The 19226-nt window shown below is 52.8% G+C and overlaps 1 protein-coding gene across 1 annotated transcript; it reads right to left on the bottom strand.

Annotated features, from left to right (window-relative positions):
- Positions 1-5503: 5503 nt before the first annotated feature.
- Positions 5504-10158, bottom strand: LOC104261893 (green-sensitive opsin). Its single transcript, XM_059831283.1, has 5 exons — positions 9798-10158; positions 7767-7935; positions 6209-6374; positions 5847-6086; positions 5504-5635 (listed from the first exon to the last, which is right to left on the bottom strand). Exons 1-5 carry the CDS (start codon positions 10156-10158, stop codon positions 5504-5506), a joined length of 1068 nt encoding a protein of 355 aa, XP_059687266.1.
- Positions 10159-19226: the final 9068 nt, after the last annotated feature.

Genomic DNA, 19226 nt, shown 5'->3' on the forward strand with positions numbered 1-19226 from the left:
CTTTTTATTGCTGCTAACGTGACAGAGGCAGAGGTGATCGATTCGGAGAGCCTTTACAGAGGCTGGGGATGTCCATGCTGGGAAGTGGCATGAATGTGGGTGCTTCTGCACCCTCCCGGGGGGTGTGTGTGTGTGTGTGCAAACACTGCCTGGGTCTCTCTGGGTTCTCCCTCATGGAGGAGAGGCTGTTGGGGCTCTGCAAGGTGCCCCTGGCACTGGCAGGGGGAAAGCTTGGCCTCTCCCAAGCTGTAACCCCAACAGCTTTTCCCCTGAGGGGCAGCTTCTCCCCATGGACCGGGGTCTGTGCACGCCAGAGAGGGGCTAAGGGTGGGATTTGGACCCCCCAGCCCTGTGAGTGTGATGGCACAAAGGGAAGGGGGAGTTTTTTAATCTTATCTTGTTGTTTCAGAGCTGCTGGCATGGCTGGACAAGAAGATGCTTTTCCTTTGGCAGAGACAGATAGACAGAGCCAGACCCTCTGGCATCCCGGCTGCTGCACTCAGACGTGATAAACATGTCCCAGGAGAAACCCCAGAAAGCAATGGCCCAGCCTGAAGGGGATCAGCCCCGGGGCAGGATGAGTGCTGCACGGCACCGGCCCAGGACCCCATCTCAAACCTTGCAGCCTTGTACCCCGTGCCTGTCCCCATCTTTTGGTGCAGGATCCTGGCATGTGCCCTGCAGCTGCAGGGGACTCACGCAGCCACCGCAGGGCAAGGACTGAAGAACGGCCCCTTGCTGAGATCTCCCTCCTCATCCCTGCGGATGTCTCCAAATTAGGGATGTTATTAACTACAAGCTGCTTTTTCCCCCGACTGCTGCTTGCACAAATGATAACTGATTTAAAATGAATTGAGCCAATTACTGCAGTTTTCCTAAAACAGATGATGGCAATACTCGGGTAAGGAGGAGCAATCCCAGCTGCAGTGGGGATGAGAGTTAGGCACTGAAATGCCCTTTGGGCCCAAATTTCCAGCTGTCTTGGTTTCCTGGCTAAGTCTGGCTGCTTTCCTCAACTGCATGTGAATTTAGGTGGTAGCAGCCAGGGGCTGCTGAGCAATCTCAGCCCAAGGGTGCTGGAGAAGGTGACAGTACCTGCTCTATGTGCAATTATCTGCCATGAATGAGTGATGCTGGAATGATCCTTGCTGATTGCAAGCAGGCAGTGCCTGAAAATATCAATGTATTTATGGAAAAGTGGAAAGAAATAATTCCTGAATGATTTTTCAAGGGTGGGACCTTGGGGCTGGGTTTGGGATCTCCCAGTTCCTTAGGGCTAGCACATGTGGGGATTTCCCATATGGGAAAGGTGTGGGTTGTCCGAGGGCTCTTAAAGGGTAGCTCCTGCCCCAGGATGTTTAACTATATGGGTATTTCGTAGATATGCCAAGCTGGTCTGCAGTGCCCAGATCTGATCTGCATATGAAGTTCATCAAATTTTAAAGAACAAATAATTGTCACTGGATGTCTTGTCCTTGTAATATGAGGAGCTTTAGTGAAAAGGAAATATAATGAAGATGGATTAAAGCTTAACTGTGTGAAAATGAGTTAAGGAATGTTGAAATCAGGTTCCCATTTGTCTGCCTTTCCAAATCATGGAAATATTGATTTATGTGTGCCGGCAGCTGTGACAGCATGCCATGGTCCCAGCAGAGAGGGTGAGGAGTGACACATGTGCCACCAGCTCTCCGGGATGGGGACAGGCCCAATCCTGCACTGCTCCTCAGCTGGCTCAGTCTGCCCCAAGGTCCGAGCCCTTGGCCGGTTTGGCTGGGGCACGCAAACATTGCAGGCTGAGCCGAGGAAGAGGCTGGGCATGACTTCCTCATGCCAAGGGTGGTGAGCAGCTGCTGCGCAGGCTCTGTCCTGCTGAGGATGGTGGGATGGAGCTTGAGATCTTCCCTGTGCCCATCCTTTGGCTGCAGCCCCCCAGGCCTGGGTTTCCTTCTGCTGGGAGGTGCCCCTGGACAGGATAGTTCCCTTCCATGCAGTCCACACAAAAACCTTTGGAATTGAGATTAGATAAGCTGTTGCAAAATCAATTAGTGATAAACCCCTATGGGCAAAGCACACAATTGTATCATTTTATTACATTGCCATCTGAGCAGTAAAAATACATAGATATAGGTGTATAAAACAATCTGAAACACAGGGTCAGAAATCTGGGCTCCTGCTGCTTCCCTCTTAATATCATAATATTAAGTGATATATCTTCTGATTGCTTTTGTCAGGTCTCTAAATTTAATAACTGAACTAACCCTCTTCTATTCTTTGCATATAAATAAGTGTTGGATCAATAAAGTACATCTTTAAAAGCCCCTGGATTTGAAAAATGAGGGGAGCATAGCCTGGTGGGCGGTTGCAAGAAAATTATGTCTCCACACCTCCAAGAAACCAGTGTTTAAAACCAGGAGGGGGGACAAAAAAGAAAACCCCTTCAATGAGATGCTTTCTACTACTGAAAGGTTGAATCAACGAGGGCTAGATGAGATTTTAGTTTTTGGTTGTGGATTGCCTGGCACAGTTTCAGAGAAACCAGTGCTGCAACTTGGATGCTTTAATTTCTTGCGGGGATTTGTTCAAGGAGAGGTGAGCATCATCAGCCATTTCTGCGGGGCCACCTTGGATAGAGAGGGGGTGGAGGCAGAAGAGGGGTTGCTTTCTTGGGATGGCTTTATCTTTTTATTCCCATCTGCAGCCTCGACCCCAAATAAAGCAGCTCCTCTTTTGCGTCGTGGATGGATTCAAGCTGCCTCTACCTCAGCATCACTGGCCAGCGGTGCTCAGGATCCTGCACGTGCACAGCCTGTCTGGGCAATATCCACCTCGAGAAGGCTCCCTGCAGCAGGGTGGCTACACCAAGGAGGTAAAACTATTCTGCTGGACATAATTCCCTCTGCAAAGCATCCCCGGGGCTGCAGGGGCAGGCCGGGTGCTCCGTGACCTCCGCCGGCTTTGCAAACGGCGCTCGCTCATCCGCTGCTGTGTCGCGGGCGGTGACGCATCTGGCGAGGCAGCTGGCTGCTGAGCGCAGGTAGAGGCGGTCAGAAGGCATCGACGCCGGCATCGCTGCCAGCATCTGCCGCTGCCCAGTGAGCCGCAGGGCCGGGGCACTCTGCTCCGTCCCTCTCGCGCCCGTGGGAAATTCGGCTGCAAAGCCTCAGCGCACCCCGAGGTGGTCCCCGGCTCTCCGGAGCTCCCTGTTAGGGGTCACAGGCTGCTCTTATCCCTCTCCAGGGTCTGCCACGTCGTTGTGAATTCTTCCAGCACCGCTGCACGGCAGCAAAAGGCGAGCAGCCTTCACCTATAACTGCAGCATTTAAAAAAAAAAAAAAAAAAAGAAAAAAGTTGGAGGGGGATAATCAGCCAGACAGTGTGCTCTGTGCAGGGTGTGTGGTTATGGAGCGTTGTGTTCCCATAATATATTGCACTCAAAAGTCTAGGGGGTGAGATAAGCAATGCCGAGGAGGCCTCCTTCGCGTGCGGCGTGTTCAATCACTGGCTATAAAAAAGCCCCGGTGCCTCCGCTGCTCTGCTTCTCCCTCGCTTCAAAGAACAAAAGGAAATGGGCTTGTTGCTTTGTAGGCGAAGGAAAGGAGGCTCCCGAGACCCGGGGAGAGCGGGCCATGAATTATTCAGTGTAGCTGTCGGTGCAGGAGCGGTGCCGAGAGCTGCTCCTGCGGTGACCCCAGCATCGGGCCCTGGCCGGGAGCCCTGGATTTGGATGGATGCTGGGGGCAGCATCCTTCCCCCTTCCCCAGGGCACGGCTGCGCTGGTGGTTTGGAGCAAAAGGTGGTTTCTATTCCTGCATCCCCATCTCAGCGGTGAGCCTTGGGCTTCGCGCCATTTTTGGTTGCTTTGGACCAAAAAAAGGAGGAAAAATGCCTGAGAGGGGGCACATGGGTGCTAAACGGGGAGGGTGGCGGAGGGCGAGAGCCCCGGCAGTGAATGCGCTCGGGTTTGCTCTCCATCCGGCGCGGTGACAAATTCACTGACACAGGGAACAATTTTTCCCTGACTCTGCCAATTCCTTAACGACGCTGACTCGAAGGGCCCCGCAGGGAGGGGAACTTGAACTCTGCGAAAAGCTCTCAGCTGAAGCTTTATTTAAGGCTACGTGGGGAATGGTTAAATATTAAAGGCCGAAAAAATAATGGCTGGTGGTAGGCTGGGCAGCGAGGGCCACGCTACAAGCGGTGGCACTGGCTGCCTGTGCCCTGTCTGTGCCTCTCTTTGCCTCTAAACCCCTTTGGTGCTCCAGCTAATGGGACCGTCACCTTGCCGGGGACAGTCACTGCTCTCCCCTTTGTCATCGAGGCCGGTCTAACCCCCAGGTCCCCTTTCCACGACTTTCGAGACAGGTCCAGGCTTGCGTCTCCAACAGCAGCATCGCATTTTCTCAGCTGGACATCAGCGTCTTGTCAACGCGGCCCATGAGAAAGGACAAGGACTGAGCATCTCTATTTTTCTCTCTGCTGCTTCTGTTTATTTCTTATTTTTTAATCCCTACTTCTTGACTGTAGAAGTCCTTGTGCTGACACGATATTCTTTATTTATAAAATATGTACAGGAAAGCGCTCGGGTACCGGTCCCACCCTCCAAGGTTGGCCGTGCGTGGCCAGCCGGCAGGAGCGGAGGTGAAAGACGGTTTTCTGCCTTGGAGTCGGGAGGAGGAGGAGAAAGGAAAGGGCTGAGAAAGATAGAGACTTCAAAGTATGTGAGCAAATATTTACAGGTTCCAAGACAAAAAAAAATATATCTACAGTGTTGTCTTGGGGATACAAGGAGTCGAGCTTGAAGCAAAGCCCGCTCACAGCTCCATTTGTTATATTGATTTATAGAGACTACGGGTATTGATTTCCATCGGCTGTGCCAGCAGCGGGGTGCGCAGCTCCGGCAAGCCTCAGGCTCAGGTGCTGGCAAGGGGCAGCCGGGACCGTTCCAGCCACAGGTCTGCGATTCTGGGGTTTTTGCAATGGTGCTTTGTCTGTATACTTAATTTTTGCAAATGAGGGACAAACGCTGCTGCGACACTCCCTTGAGCACGAGGGAAAGGGGATGATAGCAGGGACCGCGTTTCAGAGCGGCAGGGAGGGAAATATTGCAGTTTGGGGCTTCCCGCTGGCCATTGCTGTTTTAACACGATGCGAACAAAGCAGGGGTTTTTGCTGACACATAGATGGTCCCCAAAAGCTGGCTGACTCCTGGGAGCTGGGGAAGGGACCTGGGCTCCTCTGCAAGGGGCCGTGACAGTGTGGAAGAGCTCAGGGTGCCGTGTTTGCACCAGTGGGAGCGGGGGTGCCCCAGCAAGCATGCCTGGGGCTGGGGGTCTGCACGTGGGAGTGGGGGAAAGCTACCGCGGTACATGCACAGCTAACTTCTCGTGCAGGAGAGGGTGTCGGTGCACAAGGGAGTGACTGCATGAAATGGGCCTGTGGGTGCTTGGGTGTCTGTCTCGGTCCCCGAGCTCAGCGGGTCACCCCAGTTCAAACTGTCCATGGTCTATGCAGGTGACACTTGGCTGGAGGAGACGGAGGAGACCTCAGTCTTGCTCTGGGATACGGTGGAGGAGACGTCTTCATCCCCAAAGGGGTTCTTGCCACAGCAGATTGTGGTGATCATGCAATTACGGAACTGAAGAGGGGAGAGAAATGGAAAACAATGGCATTGGGGGCCAGCAGGGATGTGCTGCGGGACCAAGAGCCCCCAACAGCCCCTGAGCTTGCTGCTGCCCCCAGGCTGAGATTCAACCACTTCTGGGATAGAGCAAGGTGCCTGCGGTGACCCCGGACGTGTTGGTAAGCCAAGGGCGGAGGCTCACCCTGCATGACATGGGGCATCTCACCTGTTTGTTCATGAGGACGTAGATGATGGGGTTGTAGAGGGAGGAGCTCTTGGAGAAGAAGGCAGGCACTGCCATGAGCGTGGCGGTGAAGTCCGCTCCCTTGTTGGTGAAGATCCAGAATGCCACCACGGCGTAGGGCGTCCAGGCCAGCAAAAACCCCAGCACCATGAGGATCACCATCCGCGTCACCTCCTTCTCGGCCTTCTGGGTCGTGGCTGACTCCTGCTGCTGGGCAGCTGCCTGTGGGCAGGGAGGGTGGTGAGGGGCACCCTGCAGCTTTCTGCCCCAAGACCACCTCCCTTCTCCTGCCCGAACTGCCCACCTCGTCCCTGTTAGCCCCCCGTGCCTCCTCCCAGCGTTACCTCTCGGACTTTGCAAATGAGGCGCCCGTAGGAGAAGAAAATGACCACGACCGGGATGATGAAGTGGATGATAAACATGTAGAGGACATAGGACTCGTTGTGGTAGTCGGGGTTGTGGGTGTAGTAGTCGGGGCCACAGGAACACTGCATCCCCTCCGGTATGTATCTGCCAGCAAGAAAAGTTAGGATCTTCTCCAGGACCCTCTCTAGAGGCAATGGGAGGGGTTCAACCCGCAGACCGAATTCCCCAAGGATGGGGGATGCTCAAAGACTGGCACGTGTGTTTTGGGTGAGCTCCTCCCTGGCTTCTCCTCTGCGCACTGTGCACCCAGCCTCACTGGCTCTGCAGCGCGCGGCTCCTTCGGGGCCAGCAGCGAGCCCTGCCGACATATTGCGCTTGGGCGCATAGCATCGGTTTGTTGTGACACTCGCTCCCTCCCATGGGGAACGGGCTATTTATTTCCTTCCTACGTGGCTGAGCACTTGCCTGCTGGGAGCCACCTGCTCTCCCTCTGCAGATGGAGGGACACCAAGCGGGGACGAGGGCCACCAGCTTGGTGGGTCCAAGCTCTTGAGGGCTTCGTCCCCGCTGCTGCACGGGGTGGAGGGATGCACAGCCTGTGTCTGGAGGGGCCCTGGCTCAAAGGGATGTGGCTCAGGTCCGCTTGGGAGCCAAGGACCTGCTCCCTGGGCAGGTATCCCAGTTCAAGGCTGGAGAGGGACAATCTGGCTGTGCCTCATCGCAGGTGGATGGTAAAGGGACTTTGCTGCCCCAAAGCCACCTCTTGCACATGTCCAAAGGGCTGGTAGGGGCTTGCTATGACCCCACAAGGCAGCTCTGCAGTGGGGTGTCAGGAGGGGCAGGAGCTGCAGCATTAGAGAAACTACCTCCATCTCCTCAGCTTACTCTCTGGGTGGCCTTTAGCTGCTTCATCGGCTCCTGGCCAGGAATGTGGGTGAGTGCAAGAGCCTGACATGGGCTTTAGCTGCCCAGAGGACACGCTCGCTGGAGCCTAGCGAGCAGCCTGTGGTGTGAGCAGCCAGCGTTGCCTCTGTTATTGGTGGGGGGCTGAAATGTGCTGCGGTGCTGGGAGCAGGAGAGATGGGTGAGAGTGGGGCAGGGGTGCTGGGAAAGGTGCTGCAGGACTCCCAGGAGCAATGCTGGGGTGGCAGCAAGTCAGCAAGGCCAGGTTTGCCTCCCCAGAGCAGCCTTGCCTGCTGGCCTGGTCATCCGAACGCTCTTTATGGTCTGCAGAGAGAAATGGGCTCTTCGCAGCATGGGTGAGATGAGCCATGCCTATCAAAGCCCCTCTTTATCTACAGAACATAAAGGGATCACAAAGGGCTATTGCAGCTGGAGATGCTGAGCCTGCGGGTGCCTTTGGTGCCTTGGGGACACCAAGCCATTGTGAGACTGACAGCTGAGGTCCCATTTCTGTTCTGACTCACCCCGTTGCTTCTCTTGCCCAGAGCCCAGGGAATTTCACATCTGAGCCACGAGTGTATCGTCTCCTGTCTCACAGCGGCTGGGGCTGCCGCCGAGCATCCTTCGACTCACCTGGACCAGCCGAAGAGGGGTGGAGCAGCACAAGAAAGGGCCATTACCCAGGTAAAAGCGATACCCATCATGGCGTGGGTTGCGGAGAAGCGGAAGTTTCCCATGGGTTTGCAGACGACGATGTAGCGCTCTATGGCCAAGACAACCAGGGACCACAGGGCGACTTGGCCTGTGGGAGGGAGAGAAAGAGAGAGCATTCGGTGGTGGTAAGATATCCTCTGGGCTTGATCTTCCCTTCATGGTCTTATGGTTGCAGTGAAGAGCAGAGGGAACTGTGGTGTTGGGGATCGGCAAGGGATAAGCAGCATCCTATTGAACACCTGAGAATCTCCCGGCTGTGACGTGCAAAAGGTCTGGGAGCCGAGGGGAGCGCCTGTGCCGCAGCAGGATGCTGGTGATGGAGGAAGGGATCATCATGGTTTTTTAATCATTTAAAAATCAAGAGGGTGAATTCCACTTGGGCGCGAGGAAGCACAATTTCCGGCAAAGATGCCAGATGCATCCAAACCTGTAGATGCCTTTAAATGTGTGTTTCATGAGTCTTCCGCCAGTGCTGGATCAGGGGGCGGTGTACGGGGGAGGCTGTGTGGGTGGGCATGTGTGCACATGTATTTATAAGGGATAATTAAACTTCAGGGGATTGGGAGCGTTTAGTCGGTGCTGTAAGCCTGCTAATGCCCCCAGCTGTGATAATCTGCTGATAACTACACCCTGTGCTAGGATTCGCTGGAGACCTGCTGCTCGCACAGTGACTGCTTCCCATCAAACTTTCTTCCCTGTGAACAGGAGCCTCCTTGTTCTTTAGTAGATACAAACATTGGAAGAGCAAGTAATGCTGCCTGAAAGCTCACAGGCTCACTCCATCAGAAATGGTGCAGACCCGTATGATCTTCTGATCCCAAGACCAAGCCTGTCCTTGGCTTGGATCAGGACATTTAGCATTGCTTTTGCCTGGCAGAATGTCCATCTTTTTTTTTTTTTTTTCAGATCAGCATCATTGCAGGAAATTGCCCCATTTAGGGAAAAAAAAGTGAAGTCCTTGCAGTGGTAACGGATCTCTGCAGCAAGGATTAGCGGTTGTCAGATCCATCACGAGGTGTCGTGTGGGCCCGGCTGGCTGCGTGGGCACAGGGTGCAAAATGAATTTTCTCTGTTTTGCATGGGGGCTTTCTGCAGGGCGAAGCGTTAGTGGCTCTCATGTCCTTGAGAAATGAAACAAGGAAGCTCCCAAGGGCACTCAAATCAGGTGCCACTGGGACAAGAGCTGAGCAGTCGCTGCAAAGCCTGGCCCTGGTTTTCCTAGCTCTGTGCAACCCTGAATCCTCCTTCCCCTCTGCGCTGCTGCTCTTCTCTTCTGGTTAAGAGCTGCTACCTCTTCCTTTGCCCCTAGATAAGCTGTGACCACTCTGTGTCTTGAATTCCTCCTCTCCGTGCCCATACCCCTTCTGCAGGGTCCCTCTCCCGAGCGGTCCCTCTCCCAAGGGATGTCTCTTCCCTCCCTGAACCCTCCCAAATGCTTCACCTTTTCCCAAGAAAAGGCTTTTGGCAAAGATGCTTGACATTGATTCAAGGACATGATGCGGTCATGTTCAGCAGGTCTCTGCTAGCCATGCAACTTTGGTGTGAGACCCCCTGAATGCACGCTGGGCAGGGTGGCCAGATGACCCCAGGCTTGATCCTGCAAATAAGGATCCCTTCCTGGCGTTCATTTCCTTGCAGCTGCCCTGCTAGTTGTGAGATGGGCACTTCTTGGCATCAAGAGCAAACTTGCATAAATCTCTCTCTTTATACCCCATCTTTAAGCTACAGGGAAGCAGCACCTTGCATGGTGAGCTCTGCCCCATGCAATGAGCTGAGACACCGCAGTGGCATGCGAGATGGCTTTCTGCATGAAAGAGATGCTGCATGCATCACAACCATCCCAATAGCATGATGAAGGGGTGGAATTGGGTTCCCAAAGCTGTAAAGAAGCAAGATCACCCACTGCCAAGCCTGGCCCTTAGACCCAAGCTCCCACCCCACAACCCTTACCTCCCAGCGTGGCGAAGAAGCCCTCCACGGCACAGCCGATGGGTCCGAAGACAAAGTAGCCGTTCCAGGCAGTGTAGAAGGTGACCGTGAAGCCAAAACAGGCCATGAAGAGGTCAGCCACTGCCAAGTTGACCAAGATGTAGTTGAGTGGCTGCCGGAGCTTCTTGTGTTTGAAGGTGACCAGGAGGGTGAGGATGTTGATGGGCAAACCGGTGGAGATGAGGAAGAAGATGTAGCAACACACGATGCGGTATTTCCAGGGGTCAGCTAGGTAATACTGGGGGTACTCGAAGGGGCTTCGCACCACCCCTGTCTTGTTGGACATAGGCACGTAAAAATTGATACCCTCCGTCCCATTCATCCTGCCAATGTTATGGCAGCTTCTTTGCTTTTAAGGTTTTTTTAAAAAATCAAATGCTCTGTTTTTTTAATTAATTTTGCTTCAACCCCAATTAAAAAAAGAAAAGGAAGAGCCCCACCCCCCAATGTGGAAAAATACCCAACTAAAGGTTGCCCTCTCAAAAAAATAAATTAATTAATAAGAACAACAGTAAATCCCAAGGGGATGGGAGGTGGTGCGCTGCCCCTACTCTGCGTCGAGGGCTGGCAGTGCCCGCGTGCCAGGGGAGGTTTTATACCCTTCGGCCTCCTCAAAGGAGCGCGGGGGGAGGCCGGATTAGGGGCTCGGCTGACTTTGTATGACAAGGGCAACGGGATTGAGAGGGGTTGATGGTTTAAGCACCCTCTAAGCAGCCAGTTGGCCCCAAAACCTGCATTAAAGCGTATTAATTGCCATTAAGTGTTTAATATTGTTTAAGGAGTTGAGGGGAGGAAGGGATGGGGTGGGGAGCCCTTTAGAAGAGGGGCAAATGTAGGAGGAGCAGTGGTGAGTTGGGGAGCGGCTGCTTTGGGCGATTGGTGGGGAAATGGGTCCTTCGCTTGGGTCCACAGTGGGTCACAGCCTTTGGGGTCTCCCTGGGAGGCTGAAGGACTCCGTGGGAGTGTTTGGGGACTGGGCACCGCCCAGCTCTGACCATGGGGAGATTGCTGCGGGAAGACTGGACCGAGCTCTGCGGGTCTGAGCCGTGGGCTCGGCTCTGGCTCTTTGGCTGCTCTGTGCTTTGGGTGCCTGGTTCAATGTGGGTGCTGCATGGTATGGATACGTGTCTCCATCACAGAGCAAAACTGGGCTTTGCTGACATGACCAAGGGCCACCTCCTCACATGGAGCTGGGCAGAGGTGGGAGGGGAAACCACTTCCCATCCCAAAGGCTGCAATCTTGGCAAACATTTTGGGGGCAGCTCTCTTGAATCACGCACCCTGGTTGTGCCAAAGTGCAAAGGGCCGTGAATTTCCTCCTCTGTTCTTGCCTCCTCTCTGGGCTGAAGGATATGCATTATTCAGCTGATCCTCCAAGGATCTCTGGCAGGACAGGAGGGAGCACACCATCCAGCAGGGATGGATGTGGCACCATCAGCCCTGCGATTCCCTGTCTCCCGGGGAGCTGCTGGTGAGTGTTTCCTATCCGAGCCCGCTCCCCATCCCAGCAAGTGGGACGCTGATCTGGGTTGCAGCTTTGCAAGGACTGGCAGGGTTTAGGGAAGGTCCTTAGCCACAGCTCTAAAACCAGCCTGGCAAAGTGCCACTACTTGCTGGAGAAGCAGCACCTGAGTGCCCCAGGGGAGAGAAGGTAAAGCCTCAGCAATGCTGATGTCCTGAATTCCCTCCAGAGATAGTGCAGAGACCAGCACCAGCCTGTAGCTACACTGGAAGACCAAGTGGGACGGAAAGAAGCTTCTCCCAGTCTCTTAGCATTCAGTATGGAGTGTGGGATCCCCATCCCAGCACACACGAGACTGTGAAACTCTTCTCAGCAGGGTCGGTGCCAGCTTGGAGCGCCAATGCTCCATCTCATCCAAGCTCTTTCCCCATTTCTTCCTTCTGGGTCATGGGTGCTCCTTCTCCAGGAGACCTGCCTAAGGCGCCTTAGTGAAGCTCTTCCATTAATCTCTGACATCTGGTGGCGTTAATGGCCCTGATCTGTTAATGCGGTAAGCCCTTAGCCTCTTTCCCATCACTGCCCTCTGCCAAGACAAGGTGGATGGAAAAAGTCAATGCTGTCTTGCTGGATGAATGAGGTCTTCTGCAAGGCTGAAGTGTCTCAGAGCTAGCAGGCAGGAGCAGAAGGCTAAGGGATGTGGGTGGGATGAATGAAGTTCTAATTGCTGACCCGCTGATCCGTTGGCACAGGTCTGAGAGGAACAGAACTAGGATGTGGCGAGAGTAAGTGGGTCACATCAGCCCCAGGTGCCCTGGGACAAGGAGTCCCCATGGGATGCCTACGTCTCTCAGAAGGTATTTCACTACACATACTGCGAAACTGCCAGTCATTAAATTCCCTGACTAGGTCCTCTTTGAGGGGAAGAGTTTCTTGTGGAGAAGTCCCATAGTCTTACTTCTCATAAAGCTTTCCCTGGAGGTATTTCATGCCTCTCCTGGCCATAGTCAGGCTTCTGGATGTACAGAAGTTGGGCACATTTTTGTAGAATGAGTTGAATATTAAAGGAGAACCCAGAAATGCTAATACACATAAACAGATGTGCATCTCGATTCCAGCGTGTCCCTCCCAACTTCCATGGTAGAAAGCAACTCTTTTCAGCCAAAAGATTTCACTATGATGGTCCACCTTCAAAAGACTTGGACCTTGCTGTCATTGCCAGCAGCATCTGAAAGCTCTGGTGCTTCTCCAAGGTTCTGTATATGAACACTGTTATCTCATGGGAAAGTTAATTTTCATCTCCCAGAAAGTAATTTTCACCTCCCATCTCTGTGACACTTTCTGCCACATATTTGCGGTGTCCCGTCTTCTCCTAAAGAGTAGAGAGTTGTACTAATGAAGCACAGCTACGGGGAGAAGAGGTGAAATGACAGTCTGTTTTGGGTGCTGGGGGAAAGCATCAGCAGTATTTTTTGCACAGATTTTTTTCCTTGATCAGTGCAAACCCTCTCCACTCCCTCTTTCAGCTAAGCTCTGGTGCATCTTTGGCTTCATGCATGGTACCCAGAAACCTCTCATGCAGAGGATTGCCAACAACTAGACCAAGAGGACTTTCACCTGACCTTCAACTAGATCTGGACCAGGATCTTTCCCCTTTTTGGGAGCTGAATACACAGCAGGTAAGCCTGAGTCGCCCCTGTCATGCTAACAGGGGTCTGTCCCTTCCCAGCTGTCCTCATGGACTCAGCTTTCTCCCCCTGCGAGCTGAGGTCGATGTTTCGGTCGATACCCCGAGGCTGGTGGATTTAGAGCTCTCCGCAGGTCAGCCACAGCTGGAGCAATGCCGAAGGCCTCGAATAAACTCAGCGTAGGAAAATGACACCGGAGAGGATAGCTGGTTCCTCCAGGACGTGTCCTGAATGCAACCTCGGTTCCCTCTGTGTCTCCGTCACAGAAATGGAAAGTGATGGCTTTAATTTGGTGTCTCTTAGCAGGGAAACTTTACAGGCTGTCTCCCAGAGAGCTCTCAATTGTTTTCTATGCTGACTCTACGACAAAGAAGGCAATAGCAAAATCCAGGCCCTGCTTAATGCGAGTGAAGAGACTCGCTTTCTTTGTGTTGGTCCTTAAGAAAAAAAAAGTGTTTTCTTCCTTCTTGCAGGTTTTTTCTGCTTTGCTAAGCTCTTTGAGATGAGATTGTCTCTTATTCATTGTTTGTCAGCACATTGCGTGACGGAGCCCTGAGCTTCTCTGGGCTTTCATGTCCTGTGTAAAGCAAGAAATGATAATTATAATCAAATAACTAACGTGCACTGAGCTGAAATGGTTGGTTCAGCAGGCTCGAGCGACAGGCAGAGCAAACCACGCGGATGTGCCAGGGGAGGTGGGTCTCCCGGAGCGGTGGCAGCAGGGAGCCCTTTGCGGTTTGTCTCCCCATCCCTGTGTGAGGCTCTTCATTGCTGCTTGGGCAAAGGCACAGGAGTGACTTGCCCAAGGGCACCCAGGGAATGATTTGCAAAGCAAGGTGTAGAGAAATGCAAAAGCAATAGAAATCAGTCAGGAAGCAAAAATCTGTGCTTAAATTCTGGTGATGGACTAATGCACAGGACCTTGAACCTCGGCCATGAGCACCAACAATGCAAAACGGTGCCGAGCTCGCTTTTGTGCTTTTGGCTGGTTTTGTAATGTGCTGCCCTGAATCTCCCTTCTGGAGGGGCTCGTTCCTCCCTCGTGGGCAGGCACATACTGCGGTGCCTCCTGGTACCCCCGGCTGCCCTGGGAAGACCTCATGGAAGACCTCATTTCCCCATATCAGATAGCAGCCACGCGTGGCCGCTGCGCTGAGCCGCTTACGCCGGGCTTGTGAGCTCCCTCGCCAGGAAAGGGGTTAAAGCAAGATAAAGCCAGAGCGTTATAGAGGCCATATGGAGGGGAAGAAAACCCTTTATCCTGTAATTGGATTCGTTCCCGGCGGCTCCTGGCGGAGGTGAGGCTGAGTGGAGCTGACAGGTTGTGATGGGTGAGGTGCTGCCAGCCGCCCGGTCCAAAGCAGGATGTGTGTGCACAAACTTGTAGATCAATCCATTAGAGTGGATCAAATAGATTTAAAAGTGTGCCAGGGAGAAGGAGGACACAGATGTATTTACAATTTGGTTCGGTGGGCTGTTTCTCCCTCAGCGGGGATTAACTGGGCTGTGGCTGGCGGCTCCCAGGAGGCAGCCGTGCCCTCTGCCGGCATCCACAACGCCGGGGCCGGCTGCCTGCCTGCTGCTGTGCCGGGCTCGCACGGTTGCATCCATCCAGGACGAGGATCTGGTGGTGGAGAGGGAGGTTCTTCGTGCCATGCCCTTGCTTCTTTTCCAAAAAATAAGGGTGCACAGAAGCCTGTCTCCTGCCTTGCTTGCAGGCCCCAAAGGGCTGCACCCATGGGCTTTGGGCAGGAGGAACCCCAGCTCCTGTTTTCCGTGCAGGTTCCCCATCACAGCTCCTTCTCCAGGCTCTCGCCACCAGCACAGCCTCACGGGGGGTGGATGCACCACAGCCAGAAGGCAGCTGGGAAGTGGGGAGAGCTTCACCACTGCCAACCTCATCTCACTTGCACAGTATTCACAAGCAAACAGGCCCCTGTCACCTCCCAGGCTTTTCCTCCTGCTGCTGATCCAGGTAACGTCCCTGCAAGCACCGTAGGATTTCCTTGGAGAGATAGAAAGTCTTTGGGACCTGTCATTTTCTTGCCAAGGAGCTGAGCAATCCCGGCTCAGCTGTGAACCTGCACCATTCCGTTTGGCGCTGTCAACACTTTTAACTAAGTGATAAACCAGGGCTCTAGCAGAGTAGGCAGGTTTGCAAGACAGTCTCATCGGCCGCGCAGCACCCCGGGACGAGCAGCCAGCACAGCCCAGCAAATCCAAACAGCACAAGCACATTTCTCTGCATGTTAGCAGCTGTGCAAGGGAGCAAAGCCATCCTCTGATGAGAATGATGGCCAATGCAAGGGAGAAGATGCTGTCTGCTCCTGTGAGTTCTTCCTGTCTTGCAAACCGCCATCAATCCCTTGCTGGATTTTGTTCTGTTTTACGGGCTGTTTGAGCCAGGTAGGTGTTAGGCAGGAGATAAGAGGGAGGGCTGAGAGTCAGAGATCTATGTCCAGCTCTTCTCTCCAAGTTCTGCTTTGCCCAACTGGTGGCAGGTGCTTAACTGCAAAGTCGGAGAGGCAAAAGAAAGGCTTTCATTTAATTCCAGAGGGATGCAAAAGCGCAGCACCACCACCTTCACTCTGCAGTGTCCAGCAGTGGCTGCCGTGACCCAGCTTTGAGAACGGCTGAGCAGCCAGAAAAGGGGGTTTAGGCAAATAGAAATAATCCTGCTCTTTTCTTTTTAATTTGTAAACCTCACTTGAAGTTGCACCCTGCTTTTCCTGAGGGCCCTATTGTGGATGTTCGCAGCCCTCTGCAGCGATGTTTTATACATGCTGTTTCGTTTTGTCATAAGTGGGTCAATTTTTTTTCATTTCTAGTGCAGAGCCCTTGGTTTTCTCTGTGGAAGCCTGGAGACTGCTGTGACACGGCCAGCTGGGTTATAATCTTTTGGGAAACAGTACAGAGGAAATCTGGGGTTTGCTTGCTTGTTTTCTGCTTTCCAGCAGGGCTGTTCCCTGGTGCCTGGCTGGGCTGGCTCCTTGCTCCAGTGTCCCTGTGGGACCATGAAGAGCTAACCTGGTGTTCCAGCTCCCAGAAAAGGCATGTCCAGGTGGTACTTTGGGTGTCCCGGGAAGAATCCCTCACGTCACTGCCCTGGCCACACTCTCAGCCAGCTGAAGAGACCCGTCCCCTGCCTTTTGCCCCATTTTGAGGCCCCTGTTCCTCTTGGCAGTGGCTGGGTGTCCTGCACCACAGTTCATTTTTGTCTTCTTCTTGCTGTCCCTGCTTTAAAGCCTTCTAGGGATTTGCTCCAGACCAAACGTGTCCTTTCTCTCCATTTGCCCTTCATCCTGTAATTGGATTCATTTCTTCCATCCAGCCCACGCCGGGCTTCTCCCCATCCTTTTACGTAACGACGCTGGCTCTGGGCTGTGCCAAGCCCTGGTGCTCAGGGCTTGACCTGCAGCCACTGAAACCAGTGGAGGGGTTTGCACTGATTCCTGTTGCACGTTGAATCCCACATTGGTACAGTGACCCTTTTCTTTTGCAGTTCCTGCTCCCTTCCCGTTTGCTGCCTCTTCCTCCTTTCCACGTGCGACATGTGCCCCCCCCCGCCTCTGTATCGCTCGTGCAGCGGTTGCATCTCTGCCCAAACCCTCTGAGCGTGTGGTCCTGCCCAGGAGCTCCTACACCCCACATGGCACGAAAGAAGAGGTAAATGCAACAGCCCTGCACAGATGGGCAAAGAAATGGCAGGATTGTCTGGAAAAATGATTGATTTTTCCACTCCTTCCATTAATGTTTATTCTCCTTAATTCCTACTCTTTACCGTTTAGCTCTCTAAAGCCTTTGTGGTTGAGAGGCTTTCACTGAGGTTGCTATTCATCACCTAAGCAAAATATCCATGGATTAAATGAGCATTTTATCAAATTTGAGTCCTGTGCTGGAATCAGCCTTGGCTGCACAGGCCCAAATGTCTTTGCAGATCTATCATCTGCTGTTGTCTGAGTTTTCCATTTGAGTTTCCCGGCCCCATGTCCCAGCCAGGGTGGATGTGCCGCTGTGTTTCACTGATCACCAGCTTTCTCCCATGAGAAACACTCACCCGTGAGCACACTGACTTGCCACGTGCATTGTCTCTTTTTCGCCCTGAAGGTATCTGACCCTGTTTCCTTGTTGCCTTGCAGAATGAATTGGTGCCTTGAAAGTCTGAAAGGAGATAAAGCAGCAGCAAACTCTTCTCTCCTGTTGCAGATAAACTGCTATTAACTGCTGAGGGTTTCTGGAATGAGAAGGGTGACTCTCCATTGAAAGCGCTGATAAATCCTGGGCATCCGGCATAATCCAGTCCACTGTATCAGGAAATCTCTTGGGAGCTGACAGCATTGAGCACAGCAATGCCTTTTCATGCTACGGTTCTCCCATGGACGGATAATCTCCATGGACAACAACTACAAATGCTAGAGGTTGGATCCTGACTGCTCTTACATCCCCTTCCCTCCTCAGCAAAACAACCGCTGCCTTCTGCAGCGAGACAGGGCTTACCTGCAAACTTCATCTGCGACGGTGACCACGGGACTGAATTTTGCATCCCGTGTGTGAGCAAGAATATCGTACATCATCCTCCTGCTGATTTGACAGTGCAAGCAGCCCTGCAAAGCAGCGATTTAATGCACTTCTTGGTGCCTTAGCGTTTTGTCTTGCTATGCTTAACCTGATATATTGTCGTTTGATACGGGAACAGTGGGGGGGGTAAAAGGAGGTAATAAGAAAATAAAAGGTCAGTGGGTGCCTGGTGTGTGTAAAGGCTAAATTGCTCTTTCATCAAATCTAATAAATATTCCCTGTGAATGGGGTAGGGAGCTCCTTTTCTGAAATGCTAAGTGATTTCCCTGCCTCAGAGCCCCAGCCCAGGACTTGGATTATGAGATGCAGGCAGGGTCTCCCATCGCCAGCCGCAGCACCTCGCCTGCCCCGTGGTCACCGCCAGCCAAGCCCTGCGTCTGCAGCATCCGGGGAGGCCAGGGCAGCTGGATGCCAAGGGAGAGCAGCCATCCACGGGGGACGAGCCAGGCACAGCCCCTCACTGCGCATGAAACTGCATTTTTCTACCCTTCCTAAAAATATTCCTCAGCCTTCAAGTGAAAACCCGGTGGTTTGGATTTGAAAACCAAAATGGAAACAGATGAGATACATCCCATCTTGTTTTCTCACCTCCTCTCCTTTCTCTCTTCACTTGTTCCAGATCAGGGAGAGAATGGCAAAGGAGTGACCAAAAATGAAGAAAAAAACAAAGCAAGAAAACATTTTTCTCTGTTTATTTTTTTCACTCTTTGAGAGACCATAAAGTTTTTAAAAGCACAGAAATCCATTTTATATGAAAAAAGGATTATTTAATTTTAATTTTTATTTAATTCTGATGGAAGATGATTGTCAGGGGATAGGACACTTTGGCCAGTGCCTGTCTCCTCCACCACTGGTAGAGAAGCTAAATCTATCCAGGCTGTGTCCAGAAACGTGTTTTCCTCTTTCTTTTGTCCTTCCATGGAGAAACTGAGGCAGCAGGCAGAATTTGCAGGTGTCCCCAGTTTTGGAGTGTCCAGGTCACCTCAGGCCTGGTTTCCAGAGAGGCTTTGGCGTTACGGGGTGCAGGACTCATTTGTCAGGCTCTAAATGCCTGCGGGAGCTCTTACAGGTGTGTTGCAGACCCAGATGAGCTCAGCGAGCTGCTGAGGATGTAAATCATTATGATCCCCCTGGAGATGGCTCTGCTGCAAAGGTGCTGCTCCATCTGGGGTCTCCTGGAGATATTGGTGCTGAAGAGCTACAGAGCATTGCATTTGCAGGTAAAACTGAGATCACTGCCTCTGAAAGGCGAGCGGTGGGATGCTCCCTACCCTCTGCTGCATGCCCAAACCTTCACCTCCTTCCCAATGTCTGACCTGCACCTTATCCACAGCTCACAGCCGTCAGCAAGAAGAGCCTCCGGTCTCTGCGTTGGCTGTAGGAACCAGGCAGAGTGGGAGGAGAGAGAAACAACGTGAGACAAATTCCCCATTAATCTAAGAGATTATTATTTGCTGTTAGAACCAGGAGGGTGAACTGTTTTGGGGAGTCAGCAGGAGTTAAATCCTTGTATTGATTCTCGCCCAGTCCGGCTGCGCAGCCGTGAATTACCATGAATTACACCGCCGAGCAGTGGGGAGAAATTGAAGTGGGCACCAGGCAAGCGTGGGGACAGGAGGGGGGAAGTCTGTGCCCTTAAAATATTTATGCTGCAAATTAACATGT

Source organism: Gavia stellata, chromosome 30 (assembly GCF_030936135.1).
Source record: "Gavia stellata isolate bGavSte3 chromosome 30, bGavSte3.hap2, whole genome shotgun sequence".
NCBI classification, from domain to species: domain Eukaryota; kingdom Metazoa; phylum Chordata; class Aves; order Gaviiformes; family Gaviidae; genus Gavia; species Gavia stellata.